At 40.0% G+C, this 19,389-nt stretch overlaps 2 protein-coding genes and 1 long non-coding RNA gene across 19 annotated transcripts in view; 1 reads left to right on the forward strand and 2 right to left on the reverse strand.

The window, feature by feature from the left end:
* Positions 1 to 1,462: 1,462 nt before the first annotated feature.
* Positions 1,463 to 15,703, reverse strand: MARVELD2 (MARVEL domain containing 2). 7 transcript variants are annotated; one of them, XM_039545135.1, is made up of 8 exons: positions 15,666 to 15,703; positions 13,185 to 14,357; positions 8,832 to 8,864; positions 6,510 to 6,646; positions 5,713 to 5,884; positions 5,194 to 5,244; positions 3,621 to 3,711; positions 1,463 to 2,735 (listed from the first exon to the last, which is right to left on the reverse strand). In XM_039545135.1, the coding sequence occupies exons 2-8, from the start codon at positions 14,337 to 14,339 to the stop codon at positions 2,698 to 2,700; spliced, it is 1,677 nt and encodes a 558-aa protein (XP_039401069.1). In that variant the 5' UTR covers positions 14,340 to 14,357; positions 15,666 to 15,703; the 3' UTR covers positions 1,463 to 2,697. The 7 variants fall into 7 exon arrangements, with proteins under 7 accessions (XP_039401069.1, XP_039401068.1, XP_039401065.1 ...); XM_039545134.1 differs by lacking the exon at positions 15,666 to 15,703 and adding an exon at positions 15,310 to 15,441; XM_039545131.1 differs by lacking the exon at positions 15,666 to 15,703 and adding an exon at positions 15,208 to 15,342.
* Positions 14,812 to 17,576, forward strand: LOC120408333. 6 transcript variants are annotated; one of them, XR_005600617.1, is made up of 4 exons: positions 15,630 to 15,759; positions 16,865 to 16,943; positions 17,070 to 17,157; positions 17,436 to 17,576. It is a non-coding gene; the product is annotated as an uncharacterized LOC120408333 (long non-coding RNA). The 6 variants fall into 6 exon arrangements; XR_005600618.1 differs by lacking the exon at positions 15,630 to 15,759 and adding an exon at positions 15,844 to 15,986; XR_005600619.1 differs by lacking the exons at positions 15,630 to 15,759; positions 16,865 to 16,943 and adding an exon at positions 14,812 to 15,020.
* Positions 16,778 to 19,389, reverse strand: part of RAD17 (RAD17 checkpoint clamp loader component) — a 31,964-nt gene continuing 29,352 nt past the window's right edge. For 5 of the 6 annotated variants that reach the window (XM_039545123.1, XM_039545124.1, XM_039545121.1 and 2 more), the window contains one exon: positions 16,778 to 17,658. In XM_039545123.1, coding sequence (XP_039401057.1) covers positions 17,391 to 17,658 — 268 coding nt within the window. In that variant the 3' untranslated portion in view covers positions 16,778 to 17,390. The remainder of the gene's footprint in view (positions 17,659 to 19,389) is intronic. The other variant, XM_039545125.1, reaches the window with a different exon arrangement.

A 19,389-nucleotide genomic window follows, 5' to 3' on the forward strand; every position in this document is an offset into this window, starting at 1 on the left:
ACACTTAAGTATTCGTTAAAGGAACAGACTTGAGTATTTTCACCATCTACCATACAGACCATTTTGTAAAGTAGCACAAGCTTCTAAATAAATAGCTGCTAAGAGGAGTAAAACACATTTAATAAGTTTCCACTATATTATGGAAGAGCATGCTTTCTATACATGTGTCTATTTAACAATTAGTTATGAGCAGAGTTCTTTCACCCAAGCCATGAATCATAGTAAAAGAGCAGATTATTAAAAGGAATGGGAACTAACACGTGATATGTCTTACAGTGTGAGCAATCTATTTATTACATATAGTGCACCCTCAGTTCTAGTTTAGCAATGTAGTGTAGTTGCATCATTGTCCTAAAGAATTTCTCCTATATCTGAGGCTTTTCTTTCTCTCATATCATGTGACCTCTTGATAAAGAACCCATAATTCCTAGATTTATTTCCCCAAGAGTAATTATATGAAAAACAGCATATCAGGTGTGCAAAACTGCTCATGCAGCAGATTAATCTGTAATTTAAAACTAACATCAGAATAATTGCCCCATGAGACAAACCTTAAGTACATTCTGTAAATACTGGAATTAGAATTGTACTGGAATATATGGTCCAGAAAGTGGTAATAAGCATTTATGAAATGCAGCTTTTTCATCCTGGTATTAAGACAATGGAAATAGAACTTTGCCATATATACACAAGCAGCACAAGTTCTCTTATAAAAGGGAGGAAATCATGCAGCAGCTGTGGATTACTTTTACATTAACATTGAAAGGCAACAACAGTTAAATCCAGACAGGGTCTGCACCTAGGGGCGTGCCTGAGAGATGCAAAGTTATAATATTTAATGATCACTACCCAGACCCGGGGAGCTTACAAGACTGGTGACCATCCACAAGAGCAGAACAGAACAGACCCATATTTCAACAAGTGAAGCTTTCTACATAGTTGAGAATAAACACACGTGAAAGTCAAATGTGTGTGTGTAAATTCCAGAGCCATGCTTCATAGTTAAAGCCTCACCTTTTTAACTGCAAAACACCACAAAATAAAATGAAAAACAAAAATCTCACCCCAAACCAGTGGTATCTGTCCTTTGGGGCCAAAATATATGCCAGATCACAATGCCTCTCATTCAAATTTGGCCCAGCCATCATTCCGTTATCACGATGCCAGGTCACAGCACCCACAGCAGGCAGCCAGGCCCAGACCTGTGGGACAGGAGCTGCCACTGCAACACAAGTGTGGGATGGGTTCACTCTGAAACCCCCCTCCAGGGCCCCCGACCCCCTGGGAGCAGGAGCTGGCACCCTATTCCCCAAGGGATAAAACAAAACCACCACATTCCCCCAAAATAAAATGAAAAATTATATATATAAAAAAAACTTCACAGGGCTCAATTCATAGTACCCCAAGAATGTTAAATCCAGCTCATATGAACCTTCTGATAAGTATTTTATAGATTTACTGGTTATTTGGATGGGCACACATTTTAAGACCAGCCATTAAAACTAACAAGTGATTACCTACGATATACCTAGAAACATACACAAATGTTTTGTAAACTTAGGTTTACAGTTTAAATTCCCAGCTGTCAGAACCTGAGTTTAGATTCTTGAAATAACATTCATTTGGTCATATGGTATGTACATTTTTATTTCTGGTTATCTTTTGAAGTGTGTAGCACAATAAAGCTCTCAAAATCTATGTGATAAGCAATGTGACCAAGTTAACAGCATGCTGGGAAGCCAACAATCCCAATTCCATATCTTGAGTACTGAAACCCATCACTGATATTAGTAAATTTTTTTCACTTTAAGTGTTCCCCTTTTCTTTTAAAAAAAGAGGGGGGAAAGCTAGAAGTGGCTTTGAATTACAGATCCTTGCAGTGCTGTAGAACAGCAGTGTAAGGTCAGACGGAAACACTACAGCCTTACACTAGGAGCTACCAACATACCTCTCTACACTCGGAAAGCTACCATAGTAATAACAGATTATAGCTTGGAGATATAATCCCTTCTAAACTGAGACCAAGCATAGAAAGTTCCAGTAAAAAAGACCTCTAATAAAAGCCATTATGTAATCCTAACAAAAGCAATTGGCTCCAAGCACTTATAGCAAGACTCCAAGTATTATGTTTATGTATTGTTTTGGACATTTGAACAACATATTTCAGAACAAAATGTCCAGTGACACATTGGTTCCGAAAACTGTTCAGTGAAGAGGCTACTACCAATGAGAAAATGACTAACAATTTTAGTGTATTTTAATTAGTAAAAAAAGTTCATACAAAGATAAAACTCATCTAAGATGATATTGTTTTCATAAGTTTGTAAGTATTTACAACTGTGATACAAGATAGATTTACAATTCAAACCACATTGTAAGGTTTAGTATAAAGGTACGCTAAATCTCTAGAGGCTTGTGTCTCATCAGTGAACAACATTTCACTTGGATTTTCATCGCATGCTTATGGTTTATATACCGTAACTTTTTTGGGAGGTTTTATACTGAGAATTAAGTTTAAAATTTGTGTACAATCGACTCCTAATGTTTACAATTACCTGCATCAGCTACTCTCTCCAGTTTTCTCAAACAAGAGAGTCATGTTCCTCTTGAATGTGAATAAGTTATCTCACCTCTGCAAGGCAGAGGTCAGAATTAAGCTATGCTATGGTTGCTAATATAGGACCTGTTCTGCAGTCCTTATTCAGGCAAAACCTCAACTGCTTTCTTTAGAACTTCTGCATGAGAAAAGACAAAGATATAAGAATTAAATAAATATTCAGGATCAAACAGTAAGAAGGCTTGTACCACATTTCTCTCCTTCCTGTCTGGCAGACGCCAATCAGTAGTTTCTGATAAATCTGTGGGTTCACCCCATAGAAAGCAACAATCCTCAGAATGGGGAAAAAAGTGGGCAAAGACTAACAAGTGGCTCTGATTCCATGGAGCATGTAAAGACATGAATGCACAGTTTCATTTATTTGAACTAAAGTGCTTAAATACTCTGCTGAATTATGGCCATAAAAACAGCCCAGTTATTTCCAATACCATATGTAGAGCCCTGCACAGATACAAAATTTGTATCTGCATCCAATCTGCAAACATGGTCTGTGGATATGAAGTGGATATCTGCAGATCTGCAGGGCTCTAACTATACAGGAAATACACCAAGTCACTATCTGAGGTTGTTACAGCACTACTGCACAGATTCTTGACTAGATCTAGAAGAACCAGATCTGGTGGAAAGGGTGCACACATTTAAAGAGAGAGACAGAAGAAAGGGAGAACAGATGAGTAAAAATATACCTATGATTTCATAAAAAGGGACAGACTTGGGCATTTATCTAGTAATAAAAGCATACAATTAATGTAGATGCCATAAAATAGCTTGTTAACTTATTTGTTATATTGCATTTAAAATAGGATTGCATACAAAACCTGTCAGAAACGCACAAGATTTAAATATACTACATACAGGAATTGATTGAGGAAGCAATTGGTTTCACATTAGGAAGCTGATAAATGTTGAAGATAAATATTTAAAAATAATTTCTATTTCAAAATACTAAGTAGCTTCCACATAAAGTTAAAGTGATACTATGTCTGTATTTTCCAATTCATAACTTTATCGTAGTCCTGAATTCTTTGTTTTATGTGAGAAAGTTTGTTCTTTAGGTATTCACAACGTTCCTTTTTCTCCAGAAATGAAGGATCCTGCAGGAAATATACAAGCAAATCAACAACTCATTAATACAATGTATCTTTCAGTTTCCTCCAAGAACAATCAATAATGCAGTTGGCTGAGGACAGCACATATGCAAAAGGGGTCATGCTCTCCAAACACACGCTGTTCTTCCTTGAACACAATTTCTTCTACCTGCCCTTTTCCTGCTTTCTTGGTGGGTGGAAAAGGGGCTGTGGTTTTGATGTATTTTAGCCATTTAGTAAAGTAATACAATTTTATTTGTATTTTAAATAAGTATGTTGTGCTGCCCTGTTTCAGTTATATATTTGTGTTCTGATGGTTTGTATCTGGTGATCTTTAACAAAAAAAATTTACAAAACAAATGACAAAACAGTGAAAACAGACTAATATGAACCCTCAATTTGCATTGAGTAAAAAACCAAAAAGGTACAAATCAAGAGATTATATTGCCAAGATTTTACTGGAATGCAAATAATTACACACGCACACACACACCCCTACCTAAATAGCAATAAAGTAAAACCACTTCTGGATTCTAGCAATAGTTATTCTGCAACTAATATATATTTCACACCCCCAATTTTTTTTGATTAAAAAGAAAATGAGAGACTTCCCTTCAAGATTAAGCATATGTACCACATTGTTTTATCACTGACAAGGAATGTTGGCTTTTTGTTGCATGTGTGGCTGGAAAATGGATTGCTTCCAAAAAATAATTGAACAATGTTAGCAAGCATTCTCAAGGCAAGACATTAAATAGATGGGACCTACCATCAAACAGAAAAACACTTTAGCCTAAGAAAGTCAACTGTTTCTTTTTAAATCTAGTTTATATATTTAGTGCTATCACAAGATGCAACCAACATGAAATTGTAATGGGTTGGGCAACACACTTCACCTACTTTCTCAAGTGTCCAGCATTTTATGTGACAGGTACACAGAACATTGTAACAGCTTCCCAACATGCAAAGGCTAGGCATACCCTTAACTAACAGATTGTGCCTGCTGTTAAAGCTGCTTTTGTCTACTTACATCAGTGGTGGGCAACCAGCGGCCTGTCAGGGTAATCCACTGGTGGGCCGTGAGACAGTGTTTACATTGACTGTCCACAGGCACGGCCGCCCGCAGCTCCCAGTGGACATGAACTGGTAGCTGCAGGCAGCCATGCCTGTGGACGGTCAGTGTAAACACTGTCTCGCGGCCTGCCAGCAGATTTTCCTGACGGGCCACGTGCAGCCTGTGGACTGCAGGTTCCCCACCACTGACTTACATCCTCTTAACCACCCATTGGATTATTATTGCAAACCAGTGGCGTAGCCTGGATGGAACACTTGGGTAGGCCCCAACTTTGGGTGGGGGGGACAGATGCCACTGGGCCTGCCCACAGGACCCCCAGCCAACTGGGGGGCCCCAGAAAAATGGGCACTCCCATAATCCCACCCACTCTGACCCCCCGCCTAGTATTAGGATGTAAAGCTCAAAATACTCACATTCTTCTTCTTTTTGTATTCTTGCAGAACTTTTGAAATTCTGTCATGTTCCTATTAAAACAAAAGGGTGAAGTATTTTAAAAAACATGTTTGTTGTTAGTGTTCTCCCATAAGTTCTACCCAGACTTGTCAAAAGTGTGAACTGAGATGCATCTTAGGTTTTGTTTTCATGAAAACATTAGTTTGAATTTGTCAACACTAACAACTAAAATTAGTCAAAGCTTTCAATTAAGATGGAAACTAACTGAAAACAACTAAAATAAAAACTGATGAAAATATGAGTATAAGCTAGTTATGATGAAGTGTTTCACTATTTCTGTAATATGAAGGTAATAGGTTATCAGGAGATCAAGTCCATCTTGTTTGTTCATCTTTAGTATTATAAGGTCTCTCTCTTCCCATAGGCAGTCTAGCTGTTTAAGATTGTGCTCAATTCTTGAAAACAAATTAGTTAGGTTTTGCAATTATTATTATTATTATTATTTTTTTAAAAACACACGCATCTAGTTAGCTACTTACCAGTGTGTTTTCATGGTGAAGAGACAGCTTGCTCATCAATGCATCCAAATCATCAAATTTTTTTAAGACCACCTGAACTTCAGCAGAGAGCTCTTTATATTCAGCATACTGATCGTTAAACACAGCTTTATAGCGATCTCGCTCATCGTCTGTCTGAATTGCTGGGTATTTCCTATAAGAAAAATGATTATTAGTGCTGGAGTTATGACTTTCAAAAAAAGCTGTAAATATGGCTTTTTGAGCACATGCAAACTTCAGCAGTTTATACATAAGACTTTGAAATCTGAGTTAAGTGTTATGCAAATTAACATTATTTGAAACATGTCCTTATGGAACTATTGAGTTCTATTAGCTTGCAAAGACTATTACTTTTCGTGAATTTTACTCATGTCTAAATTTCCTTTGCTAAGGTTTGATTCTGATTTTGTCAGACTGATTAAGAAGAATAAGTATTAGAGGTTTTAGAAAAGTTCAAAGAAATGCCTGTACATTTATTCTTCTCTGAATTATGTTTGTATTACTGTATGTCCTTTCCTCATCCCCTTGGTAATTATTCTGTTAGATATTTTAATTATTTAAACTATTACAAAATTTTGAATTTTTTAAATTATGCATTTATATTAAATATTTACATGCTATGTTCACAGGCCATCATTTTCTTATTTAAAATTAATATCTTTAAGAAATTGGAGACCAGTAGAGTATGAAGTATGAAAAAGTTGTTAGACACTGAAATAAGCCAATACAAAAAATACCACCTCTTTGATGAAACAATGGAAAGTTACAAAAACACTCACGCTAAGTAGTCTGGCATCACTATAGGCTTAGGAATGTGCCCTGATGGTATGTGGCCATTAAGTAGTTCAGGTTTCATTTCCACAGACTTAAATTGCTTGTAATTGACTTCTTCTCTTGGTCTATCTTTACTTTCATACTAATTTTAAAAGTAAAAATGATAAATATAAAAAACACAAAATAATTGTTAGTGTGGAGTTAAAGTTGCAGGTATTAAACAGTTTCCTGTGCCTTCCTGAATGCAAACGTAATATTAGAGAGAAAAACAAAGTATGGAGTTAGAAAATTGGTAAGTGTAAAGTGGGTGAATATCTTTTATTGGACCAATCCACCTTACCCCTCTAATATACTGTGACCAACATGACTACACTACCACTGCATAAAGAAACAAAGTGAGATTTCTCACACAACACAACCTTAAATCTGCCCCAGTAGTGATACCAGTTCCTTTATATATCATTCTTTTGGCAGCTTGGAAATATTAGTCTCGTGTGACTCGAATGAAGAACTGGAAAGTTTAAGGAAGCCCCCTAAGGTATTACTAGACTAATTGTGATTGTGCAACAAGAAAACTAGTAAGAAAGGTAGCTCAGTGGGTCTAATTTAATCTGTCAATCAGCAACAATTTTTCCCATTCCCTGAGGGTCCTGCTGGAGTGTAGGAATAAGGATCCTGATTTGGTATTGTGGTGCCCACAGAGAATCTGGTAGTTTCTGTTAGGCAGGAGAACGGCACTGCGAAGTTTGCATTTTTTATGTGGGCAGAGTTAAGGCAATACTTCCCACACGACCTTAAGTATTCTTGGGAGCATCAGTACCATTGGAGCCTCTGCACAAGAAGTGCTGTGGGCTCTGGTGTCTAAGGCAGAGCTTCTTTGGGCATGAGCATCTGCCTCAGTGCAAAAAGTGTTCTGACTGCACCAAGAGATCCTGCCCTTGCTGACGCACAGTTAGAGGCATGTCTCAAAATTGATACTGTGGGCTTTGGGGCTTCCCTAGAGAGATCCAGGAGACCTTGATTAGATTACTGAGCACATACAGTTACCCAAAATAACTGGCTTCTCTGCTTTGGGTACACAAGAGGGGAAAATTCTGAAGTCTCAGTGTGGCGCTATCTGAAGTATAAGGCTTCAATTCAGACATGCTAGAGAGTAGCAGAGTTTCTCTCATTGTCTCCTTATTCGACCACTTGCTCGGAGGCTCTGCCTCATCTGATGAGAGACAGTTCAATACCCTTGACTTTAATTTCCCAAGATTCCAACACCTGGCAAAGATTTGCTGATGCCTACACAAGGCACTTTGTGGTAAAGCTGCCCTGGTCTTATTAAACTGATTTAGTTTAAACTGGTAAACTAGGGGTTTGAGCAGTGAAGGCACTGAATCCCAGTGCACAGTAGTCTTGGTTAATTCAGGGCTCAGCGTAAAGGATTTACCCTTCAAAGTGCTCCAGGTTAGCCTTTTCTCTCTGGGGTGCCTCAGTAAGGGTTGGGAGGCAATTCCCACACTTCTTTGCTTGTCAGATGACATGTGCAGTTATACCCTGCATATCATGGTTGATTCCAAGGCACAAAACAAACATGGTGATCAATCCTGGGTATTGGGTATCATCCTACAATATGGCCAAAATGTGAAGACACTGAACTGTCTTTCTTCCTTACTGTCTCCATACTTGCCAAAAAACCAAGAGGGAGGGCCATGTCCTGACCTGTCAAGGGAAGCACCAGAACAACAAGAGAAATGTGTGCCAAGAAGTATTGAACTCAAGCATATTCAAAAAAGTAACAGACCAAGCACTGATACACCAAATGGTCTAAAGTCTGCTGAAAACAAGAAATTGACACACGCACAAAAAGGTACCACAGGTGCACCAACACACTTGAGGCAAAGAATTAGAATTTAGAGCTCTGAACCAGATTCAGCTGAAAAACAAGGCTGAAACCAAGAAAGGCCACTTGATGGGCATCACTAGGCTCTAGAGGAGAGCCGGAACAATGGGTGCTGCTAGTTCCTGCAGGGAGTTCCTTGGCTTTCTTTACCATGGTCAAAGAAGTTAACCAGAATATTCAGAAGGCAACACTCCAAAGGGGGTATTACTTTAGTTCTACCTGATCACTACTTCCCTGAAGGACCAAAAAAGGTTGAGAAATAGTGGAGTTCCACCGGTCTTGTGTTAAGGAGCTAAGACCTAATGCGAAAATCCAACACAGAGAATTAACCTATTCTGGCCAGCGCTTTGGAAAACTTTACCTCTTTCCATCCTATAATAATATCAGTCAGAAAATTAGGCGAGAGAGACAGATAGGAGAGAATAAATTTGGTTCTTACCATCCTTTGTGGTAGAAAAGATTGTGTTTTCATCTAAAAAAAAAAAAAGTTTATTGTTTAACAAAGGTTTGAAGCATGTATGTATTCTACAAAAGCACAAATCTTTAATATCCTAAACCCCATAAAAGTCATACGACACAGGGTATTTGTGATCAATTAATGTTTAAATATGAGTAAATGTATTATTTTCAGGAAAGCTATGTATGGCAGTATGGTGTCATTAGTTTTAAATAAATTTTTAAAGAGAGAAGCCAGTAATTCAAAAAATACTAACAATTTACACCAGTTAATTTGGAGTATCTTATAAAAAGATTCCAGGATTGTCACTCTGCAGCCCAGGATGTCTGCTGAGTCAGTGAGAAGTGATAGAAACAGTTGCAAGCATGGTTGACAGGTGTTTTTTTTTTTTTTTGGTGTGTTCATCACCAGGTTGAACCATCACTGGGATTCACAGTTTGTTACCATCCAGTTTAGTTCTGAGCCATTTTTGGTTTTTATTTAAAAACAAAAAAACACACAACTTTAAGAATTACACCCATGGGACAGCACAGGCTTTCAGTTACTACTTTTAGATAAGATACTTCAATTTCCTCCCTACCATTTTAGTTACTCTCTTATATTTTGGCGATATTAAACCATGAACTCCTTGGGGGCAGTGATCATTCTTTTTTTAAAATCTGTTTTGGGAAATAACTCAGCCATCAACAATTTTCCATCATACTCAGCTCAGTCAAACTAACCACTATAAAAATAATCTATTTAGGAATATTTTCAAGTAAATAGAATAGAACAATGTTGGAGGATGGGTGGGAATAATTTGACCATTTTTTATATAAACTTCAGTAAAACTTTCTTCAGATTTTTATAATTAAAATTAATCATTTAACTAGAATATTGTGAGAATCATAGAGATACTCATTTAATTTAAAATTAGGACAAGTCATGAGTGAAACTGTATTTGAAGAAGAAAAAGATTAAGTTAGAATGTTACGGCGTGCTCGGGGAGGAGGCGGGGCAGGGGTGAGCTGCTTCACTTTGCTTAGCTGCCGCAAGCCTGGGAGGCGGGAGAAGTGAAGCGGCCACGGCGTGCTCGGGGTGCTTGTGCTCGGAGCAGGGGTGAGCTGGGGCAGGGGAGGTGCCTCAGGGCGGAGGGTAGGGAGCTGCCACAAAGGGGGTGCCTCAGGGTGGAGGGGAGGAGCTGCCACGGGGGGGCTCCTCAGGGTGGGGGCGCAAGGTGGCAGTTTCGTCTAGGGTGCGAAACATCCTTGCACCAGCCCTGGTTCCTAATATGTTGCAAATGCAATTGCAAAATAGTTGAACAGAGCGCAAGTGATCTTGCCGTCTTACATTTAGAGCAGGGGTCGGCAACCTTTCAGAAGTGCTGTGCCAAGGCTTCATTTATTCACTCTAATTTAAGGTTTTGGGTGCCAGTAATACATTTTAATGTTTTTAGAAGGTCTCTTTCTATAAGTCTATAATATATAACTAAACTATTGTTGTATGTAAAGTAAATAAGGTTATTAAAATGTTTTAAAAGCTTCATTTAAAATTAAATTAAAATGCAGAGGCCCCCGGACCGGTGGCCAGGACCCGGGCAATGAGAGTGCCACTGAAAATCAGCTTGCGTGCCGCCTTCGGCACACGTGCCATAGGTTGCCTACCCCGATAAAGAGCCTCTACAACATACAGTAAAATATTTGTATGATATTCATACTGCATGCATTAATAATTTGTACTGAACTCTATCAAAGAGATACAATGATGCTTTATAGCAGATTTGTATGCTAGATAATGAAAATAAATTTTATTTCAGTGGATTTTTTTTTCCTTTTAAGCCTTAAGCAACTCCATCTATGCCCAATATTGCTAAAATAACTAGAAACCAAGAATCATTTTTTTTTTAAATACTAAAGCTACAAGGCATACAATGTGAGTGGAAATACACTAACAAGAAAGGGCCTGCAGGAAGAGACCTGAAAACTGATTTAGAATTTAAGGACTAATGCATTAAAGTTTTTTTGTTTCACGCACAATATCCAGAATGTAGGAAACCAGTAAAAAGCAGCACTCAATTATCTAGCTTTCTGTATTTAAAAAACTGGTAAGCTTTCTTACTCTAAATATCAGAGAAATGTCATTATACAAATGATAAATGGCTTGGCTTTGGCTTCTCACAGCCAAGAACACAGTGCTGAATTAGTAGTGTGAGGAAAGCTGAAAATGCATAGACAACTCAGTAGTGCTGGTCTGGTATTTTGCACACTCCGTTCACAAAATCAGTTTCTTATATCCTTAGATTTCAGAGTAGCAGCCGTGTTAGTCTGATGCATCCGATGCAGAGGGTTTTAGCCCATGAAAGCTTATGCTCAAATAAATTTGTTAGTCTCTAAGGTGCCACAAGTACTCCTGTTCTTTTTACTTTATCCTTAGAGTAGCTCTGACTAACTTCTAAATTGAAAGTTGTGTCTCCAAAGGCTATTTGCTTTAAGGCCTCCTACTAAAGTGTTAAAATAAGTCAGTTTATACTATATTCTTCCCTATCTTTTGTTCAGAGGAGAGTATGTATTAAGAAGCAGTTGACCCAGCTGATTTAGGGAAAGTACTTCGACATTTTCCATGTGACTGCATGATCCAAGGTCTGCTGAAATCAATGGAAAGACTACCTTACCTAGTGCCTTTCTGTGACCACCCCATATTCACATCCTACACACTATTGTAATAATTGTGCAAAATATGCCTTGTGGATATCATTTAAAAATTTATAACTCGATCATCAATATTCTTATGTAAAGTATGTATGAAATGCATATTAAGAGTTAGGAACAACAATGTGCTTACAAGACAAATATAGTGCAGGGGTTCTCAAACTGGGGGTCTTGACACTTAGAGGGGGTCGCAAAGTGGTTACATGTGGGTTGCAAGTTATCAGCGCCTTGGGCTGACAGCTCCCAGCCCCCATTACATTTATCTCCCCCTCCACCGCTTTCAACGTATAAGCGGGGATCACACTCAGAGGCTTGCTGTGTGAAAGGGAGGGGTCATCAGTACAAAAGGCTTGAAAACCACTGCTGTAGGGTAACTGGTTTCTCAAAGATAAAGGACAAGGTGATACCTCTAGCCAAGTGTCATTAAAGTTGATTGGCAATCTGGCAAAGAACAGGGTCAGGCACAGAGTGACTTGCATTTTGGCAAACTACAGCAGGGAACTTCTTTCACTTCACATCTCCTTTCTCACAGCTGAAATGAACTTTATCTAGGGGTAAACCTCAGGAAAATGCATTCCAAAGGATTACTGAATTATAAAAGGGAGAGAGAAAAACACCCCAATCTCTCTCACCCCTAAGACGACAAAGGAACCAGCCCTTTCAATTGGAGAGTGTAGTGGGGCGGAGATTGTGACCTAGAATTTGGTCAGCCATGTTGCTGGAAACGTGGTAAAGATTTTACTTTGAACTAAGTCTAGCTTAAGTTTTAGCTACTAGAAAGCATTTTATTTTTATTTCTCTTGTAACTATTTCTGACTTTATTACCTTATACTTTTAATACCTTATACTCACTTAAAATCTCTTTAAAAATAAAACAAGTTTATTTTACTACAATCTAATCTAATCCAGTGCTGTGTTCAAACTGAACGGTTTGGTAACTCCGGTTAAAGTAGCAAACTGTTGAATGTTGGCTCTTTACAGGGGCAATGGACCTTTAATATCTGAAAATTCAGGACTGGAAATGTATTGGGGTCACCTGCAAGTAATAACTAAGTCTGGTGGAAGCCAGAGTATGACTGGATGTTGCTGACAGGCTGCTGGGGTCTGAGCTGATGGACACTCAGGGTGTGACCTGCATGCTATCTGGCTGTTGGTGAGTTGCTGTAGCTAGGAACTACAGCAGCAAAGCATTGTGAGGCACCCAAGATTACAGAGCAGGCAGTGCTTCATTTGCGCCAGGGCAGCTTGCTGCACCTCTAGGTTTGGCAGTTCACCGCCCTGGCACCTCTGGGCTTGCTGCATCGTTATGAAAGTTAAAAAAAAAAAAAAATTGCTTGGGCCCCAGCACCTCTTTTATTACAAATTAAGCACTGAGGGCAGGCAGTGACAACCCCTCAGTGGTCTGGAATGCACCTTGCAATGTGACACTTTCCTTTGGTGAGCTCAGAATATTACAAAAGTGGTTAAATATTCCTGTTGTATAGTTGGGAAAACTAATACCAAGACAACTTGCCTAACATGACAGTTAGCCCAAGGCACAATGATAACTGAAACCCAATGTCTACTACTTCATCCCACCTTGCAACATGCACTCTAAATGCACACAAGAAAACTGATGCAATCAGTTTGATGTGATAGTTTGACTTACCTCTTGTTCCATTAATTCTCTATGCCTCCTTGCTCCTTCATGTCTCCATAGCTTTAGGCAAACTACTGTACTAATAAGATAGACAATCACCGTGACAAACAAAAAGATCATTGCTGCTGTCTGTCCCCCTTCTATGCGACAAAATGATGAATTCATTGGTGTTTGAAATAATTGGTAATAGCAGAGTCCACCTCGGTTAGCATCATTCACATAGACTATTGCAGCAGCCATATACAGAATGAATAATGCAACATTAATTCCAAATTCAGTTAAAGGCCACCAATTCGAGTCCAGAAGAATAGTTCGATAGTACATTGACATGCCAAGCACTAGAAGCGCTATAGTCACTACCCAAGCCAAGCCTGCTACAACAAGTATAAAAGGGGTTTTGGGGCCACTATAATAATAGCCTCCATATATACTGTTTGCTGTAAAACCATATGGCTGCGAGTATCCAAACATGTTGTACCATTCATTATCTTTGTGTATATAGGCTGTGACACAAGCAAAGACAGCTGCACCTAAAAGCAGCTCTACAACACACAGAATTCTGAGTAAACCTGCCCATGATTTCATGTAGGAGTATCTCAAATTATAAGCTTCCACCTTCTCACTGTAAGTTAGAGCCATTTGAGTATGTCGTTCTAGGGAGGCATAAGGATCTTGGGTAAGCATGGCTTCAGCTTGTTTGCGTGAATTATAGCTTCCACCTGACCCTTCATATGGGTCTTTATAGGAACTAGCAGCTGACTTGTGGTTTTGCTGTACTGGAGACCCTGGTGGAGAACATTCAACTCCACCCGAAGTGTATTTTATATCTGACGATGGCTTATCCAATTCTGGATTATTTCTTCTCCCTTTGAAGAAGTTCTTCCAGGAGTCTGGAATAAATCGTCTTACTGGTTTGAGATCAGAGGGTTCTTCACTATTACTTGGGTAAAATTCAGGGCCAAGAGGCGGTTGCAGTGGGAGAGGCGGTGGTGGCAAGCGATCCGCACTCAGTAGCAGTTCAGCATTTTGTGAACTTTGAGGCAGACTTGCTGTATCTTCTAGAAAAGAGGAATCCACAAATACTTCATCGTATTGTGTAGATCTGCCATGCTGCCTTGATCTGTGCTGCGACACTGCACTTCTGGAAGACATTTGTGATTCCATCTCCTGTTCTAGAAACACCTAGATAATCGTATGAACATTTATAAGTTATCCCCTTCCCAGTTTATTTGCATTTCCTACAAACATCAGAGAAGAAATTGTTAAATACCAACAACAGGCTCAGCATTGAACAAGCCAAAAATAAACACTATTCCTGGACGAGTTTACAACCCCACCCAAACTGGTGGATTCTTCAAAGAAAAGCCCACACTTAAAAAAAAAATAATCCCATTCCACCTGGAAACAATCATGCTTCATATTTTATTCTCTGGCGTTACAACGAAGGTAACGCAGAGAAACTAACAATGACCAGAGCAGCCATTTCACGTTGACAATGCAAAGTCTAACAGCAAAGTGTGGGGAATTTTTTTAATTGCCTATAAACTAAACTCAAGGGATTTTATACCGAGCCCGTCTCCATCAAGTGACGCGCAGAGGCGCACGGGGCACTTCTCTGGCCGCTGTTTCACCGAGTCCCAGGAAAAGGGAACAAGGGGCTCTTGGGCCCCGATTCTGCAACGGGATCTGCAGAGAGCGGCCCCCGCCGCCCCACGGATCCCCGCTCCGCGGCTCCCGACCCTGCACGGCCCTTGCCCTCCCCTCCTCTACCCCCGGCCAGACAAGGGCCGCCCCGCTCACCGCGAGCCTCCGCGTCCCGCCAGCAACTTCTCAGCTCCCCGCCAGGTACCGGCGCACGACGCCCAGCCGCGCGGCTCGATGGGTGGGGCCGCTCCTGAGGCGCGGGGCAGGGCGCCGCACTCCGCTTGGATCCGCGCTCGCCTCCGCCCGAGCCGCTCCCGCCCCCGCCCCCGCCCCCGCCCCCGGAGTCTGGCAGCCGCACGTCCCCTCGGGCCCCGCCCCGGGAACTCACCTGCCAGCCCCGCCTCCAGCCCGGGCCTGGCGGGCACCTGCGCCCGGCTCGACCTGGCCCGTCCCTGCGCCATTTGCCCTCGGGGCGGACACGCTAACTTACGCTGAACGGCAGCGCTCTGCTCCCGGGGCAGGCGGGGCCGGTCCGCCCGCCGAGCTGCCCCCGCAGCGAGAAACCTACGGACCCGTCCTCACGCCAGCCTAGGGCAGCAAATCCCAACCGCTAAGGGGCGGGCGAGGCCAGGGAGCCTGCCTGAGCCCTGCCTTACCCCGGCAGCCAACTAACCCCAGGCTCCTGTGCTTGGCGGGGCGAAAGATACAGCTGTTTACGGCCATTAAAGTGGGGGCGGGGGACGGGGCCTGCCTTGCGAGCGGGGCAGAGCTGAGAGTGAAGGTTGCGTGGCCGATAACCGCTACTGCCTCGAGCTACAGCAGCAGCACCCCCCACCTTCAAGTTACCGCGGAGCAAAACGTCAGCGTGAGGAGCTCCTGCTCCTGGAAACATACTGGAGTAGTAATGATGTAATAGACAACTGCATTCATGGTCATTAGGGTACTGACACCGTGCTTACATTCTGAAGAGCTCCATGTTTCTATTTAAATGGCAAAGGAGAAACCGTCACGTTAAGGCATTCAGTCCTGTTTTCCTTTTTTAAATATAAAAATAGCCAGTGTTTTCCACCATTTAAAGCCAGCCATAACACAGGGGCGTAGTGTAGCTGATTTCTAGTTGCTGATAGAAAATGAAAGTTTTCAATGATTTGACAAAGGCAGACCATGGTAAATCTTTGACCCCCATGAGTTAATACATGCTCTACGGATATGCTCTGTGTTTATTGCTGTAGCTGAAATTTAAGTGAGCCCAATCCTGACTCAGGCACAACTTCTACCAAGTATGGACAGCAGGATTAGGCCACTGTTAAGAGTATAGGGATGGCCAGATGAAATTTCAGTATAAGAACACATCAAAACTCTATTCTTTACTGCCATACTAAGGCATATAGATATACAAAGTTTTCATCTACATATGCTATTTTATGGTCTATTCATGGAAAATACTTACATTCCTATAATCTAGTGATTCTTAAACTTTTGTACTGGAGACCCCTCTTCACAAAGAAAGTCTCTGAGTGTGACCCCTCTAATAAATATATTTTAAAAAGTTTTTAATTTAACACCATTATAAATGCTGGAGGCAATGCACGGTTTGGGGTGGAGGCTGACAGCTCACAACCCCCCCCCCCCATGTAATAATCTTGCAACCCTCTCAGGGGGCCTGACCCCCAGTTTGAGAACCCCTGCTACAATCTCATTTATCAGTACCACAGGAATTTATTTATTTAAACAGACACCTTCTGCAAAGTATATCTAAATTTAGATGTCATTTAGAGGAAAAATGTTTTCACATAAACTATTAATTTCCTTAAGAGTACAAAGCACTTTAATTTTAATGATGTATTCCTTGATAAATTATGCAAATCTCAAAAAAAATCTAAAACCTACTATATAACATATGCATCTTTTTATAAACATACATAAAATATCTATCTGGCCAAAAAAGTACAAAATTGTAACAAGTAACAGTAAGATTTATTATTTACATCAATACTGAACTAACTTTTTTACAATTTACATTTTATTCTTTCTTCCCTCAAAAGGTTTCCAAACAGTAGTAAATGTTTTCAGCAGCATGTGAGATTTAGTAAAACCTCCAAATGCTGACAAAAAGTATACAAGGTATACCCAGAAACTGCAAGATTAAATTAAAAAGTGTAAAAAAATAAAAATGTGATTTACTATTCACCATTAGTTTTCTTTCAAATATTTCAGATCATTTATAATTTTAATTTTGTTTAAATATAGGTTACTATGATGGCTCAGGACAGGCATGGGGCAACATCTTTGATTAAGTTCACACACTTAGGGCTCCATACTGCAACGTCATGGGAAGGTAAGGAAACTTGGCACCTTGATACTACCCCAGTACACACTGGGCTTAAGCCTGTAGCATACTCTCATGTGATTAGTCACAGGAATATTAAGGCAGAATTAGAACTGGCCCACTCTTTAATACATCATTGATGCTTTTGTTACAATCTAGTCAAGAAAGAATCTTTTACCACAAAATAAAAAAAAAATTCTGTTAAACAATGTTAGACCAACAGCACTGACATTTTGTTGCACTCAGTCGCTATCATATTCATCTATTTTTAATTCATCTTCCTCCAGGATTGCTTGTGCTGTAATAGGCTGAGGTTGACTACCTGGTAGTTCACTTCCACTAGCCTGGCTGGAGGTAAGAGGAAATTCATCTGGCTCAGTCTCATTTATTTGTTTTTTCTCCAACTGGACAAGCACCTCCAGAGGCTGCATGGCAGAAAGGTCTCCTTCGTCAATATTTTCAAAGCCTGGCATACCAAGATCTTTATCTGTAAGAGTTTCAAGCTTTAACCTGCAAAATCATAACAACCATCAATAACAAGAAAAAATAAAATGAAGCACTCTCTTTCACAGATCATGGAAGTTGAAATGGAATAAGTCACCCACATATCACACTAAATAATCCCTTTTCTTTGGTATTTACAGCTTTCAAAATATTTGCGTTGTTATAAGCATAGCTAAAATATACATCCCCCTCCTTCCTAAACCAGTACTTCTAATAATTTGTATTGCTCTTCTTTGTGCATCCTCCAGTTACATAAATTTGGTGCCCAGAACTACACACAACATTGCAAGTGCACTTACACCAGAGCTGTATAGGAGTACTTGCTCCCTGCTCTTTGTAAGTACTGCATTTGTGTATGCAGCTCAAAACTACAAATGGCTGGTTTTAAAGGATATCACATTGCTACATTTGCTGCTCATTATCACCCCTTAAGTCTCTTTTAGCATTACTGCTTCTAGATTTTTCCCTGCCATGACGCATTTGTGGTCAGATTACTTTGCCTTAGAAAAATGTAAACTGTTACAAGTTGAATTATTTATTTCTAGCAGTGCCTATAATGTGCTAGACACTTTCCAAACATAAAAGATGGCATTGTTCCCTGCCCCTTAAGGAATTCCAGTATATATAAAAAAAATCTGAAAGGGGGAAGGGAAAGAGATTACAGTTCTATTTCTCCTTTTGCTTTTCTGATCATGTTTCTAATCTAGGTCTCTTTGTATTACTACTTTGTCATGAGTGGTGTTCATAAATTTCACCAATTAATATCATCACCAGTTTCCATTAATGTGATGTTTTTAACCTCTTCCAGATGATAAAAAAATGTTGACAGGACTGGTCCTAATGCTTAGCCCCATAGTAACCCACTAGACACTTCCAATTGATAAAACTACTATATATTGTCACTCTTTGTTTACAGTCTTTACCCATGTCAGTGCTCCTATCCTAGGTAACATGAATTAGGTTTTTTTTAGGTTCAGAAAATACCATATTGCCCCTATATAAATCCATGGTACGCCCACATCTTGAATTCTGCATACTGATGTGGTTGCCCCATCTCAAAAGAGATATATTGGAATTGGAAAAGGTTCAGAAAAGGGAAACAAAAATGATTAGGGGCATGGATCAGCTTCCATATGAAGAGAGATTAAGACTGGGACTTTTCAGCTTGAAAAAGAGATGACAAAGGGGGGAATATGATAAAGATCTATACAATCATGACTGGTGTGCAGAAATGTTATTTAGTCCTTCTCATAACACAAGAATTAGGGGTCACCACATGAAATTACTAGGCAGCAGGTTTAAAACTAATAGAAGGAAGTATTTCTTCACACAACACACAATCAACCTGTGGAACTCTTTGCCAGAGGATGTTGTGAAGGCCAAGACTATAATAGAGTTCAAAAAAGAACTAGATAAACTCATGGAGGATAGGTCCATCAGTGGCTATTAACCAGGATGGGCAGGGATGGTGTCCCTAGCCTCTGTTTGCCAGAAGCTGGGAATAGACAAAAAGGGATGGATCACTTGATGATTACTTGTTCTGTTCATTCCCTCTGAAGCATCTGACATTGGCCACTGTTAGAAGACAGGATACAGGAGTAGCTGGACCTTTGGTCTGATGCAGTATGGCTGTTCTTATGTTAGGATTTCATGACAGTACCAAATGCTTTACCAGTGTCAATATATTCAATGAGACATACAAGGTGGGTGAAGCAATCTCTTTTGCAGCAACAGAAG

This window comes from Mauremys reevesii, linkage group 6 (genome assembly GCF_016161935.1).
Source record: "Mauremys reevesii isolate NIE-2019 linkage group 6, ASM1616193v1, whole genome shotgun sequence".
Classification (NCBI taxonomy): Eukaryota; Metazoa; Chordata; order Testudines; family Geoemydidae; genus Mauremys; species Mauremys reevesii.

Coding starts and splice junctions, on each gene's coding strand:
- MARVELD2 (XM_039545129.1), bottom strand. Junction 5,885..6,509: donor GTGATGCCAGACTACTTAGC/GTGAGTGTTTTT, acceptor TTTTTCTTATAG/GAAATACCCAGCAATTCAGA. Junction 3,712..5,193: donor AATACAAAAAGAAGAAGAAT/GTGAGTATTTTG, acceptor TATTTCCTGCAG/GATCCTTCATTTCTGGAGAA.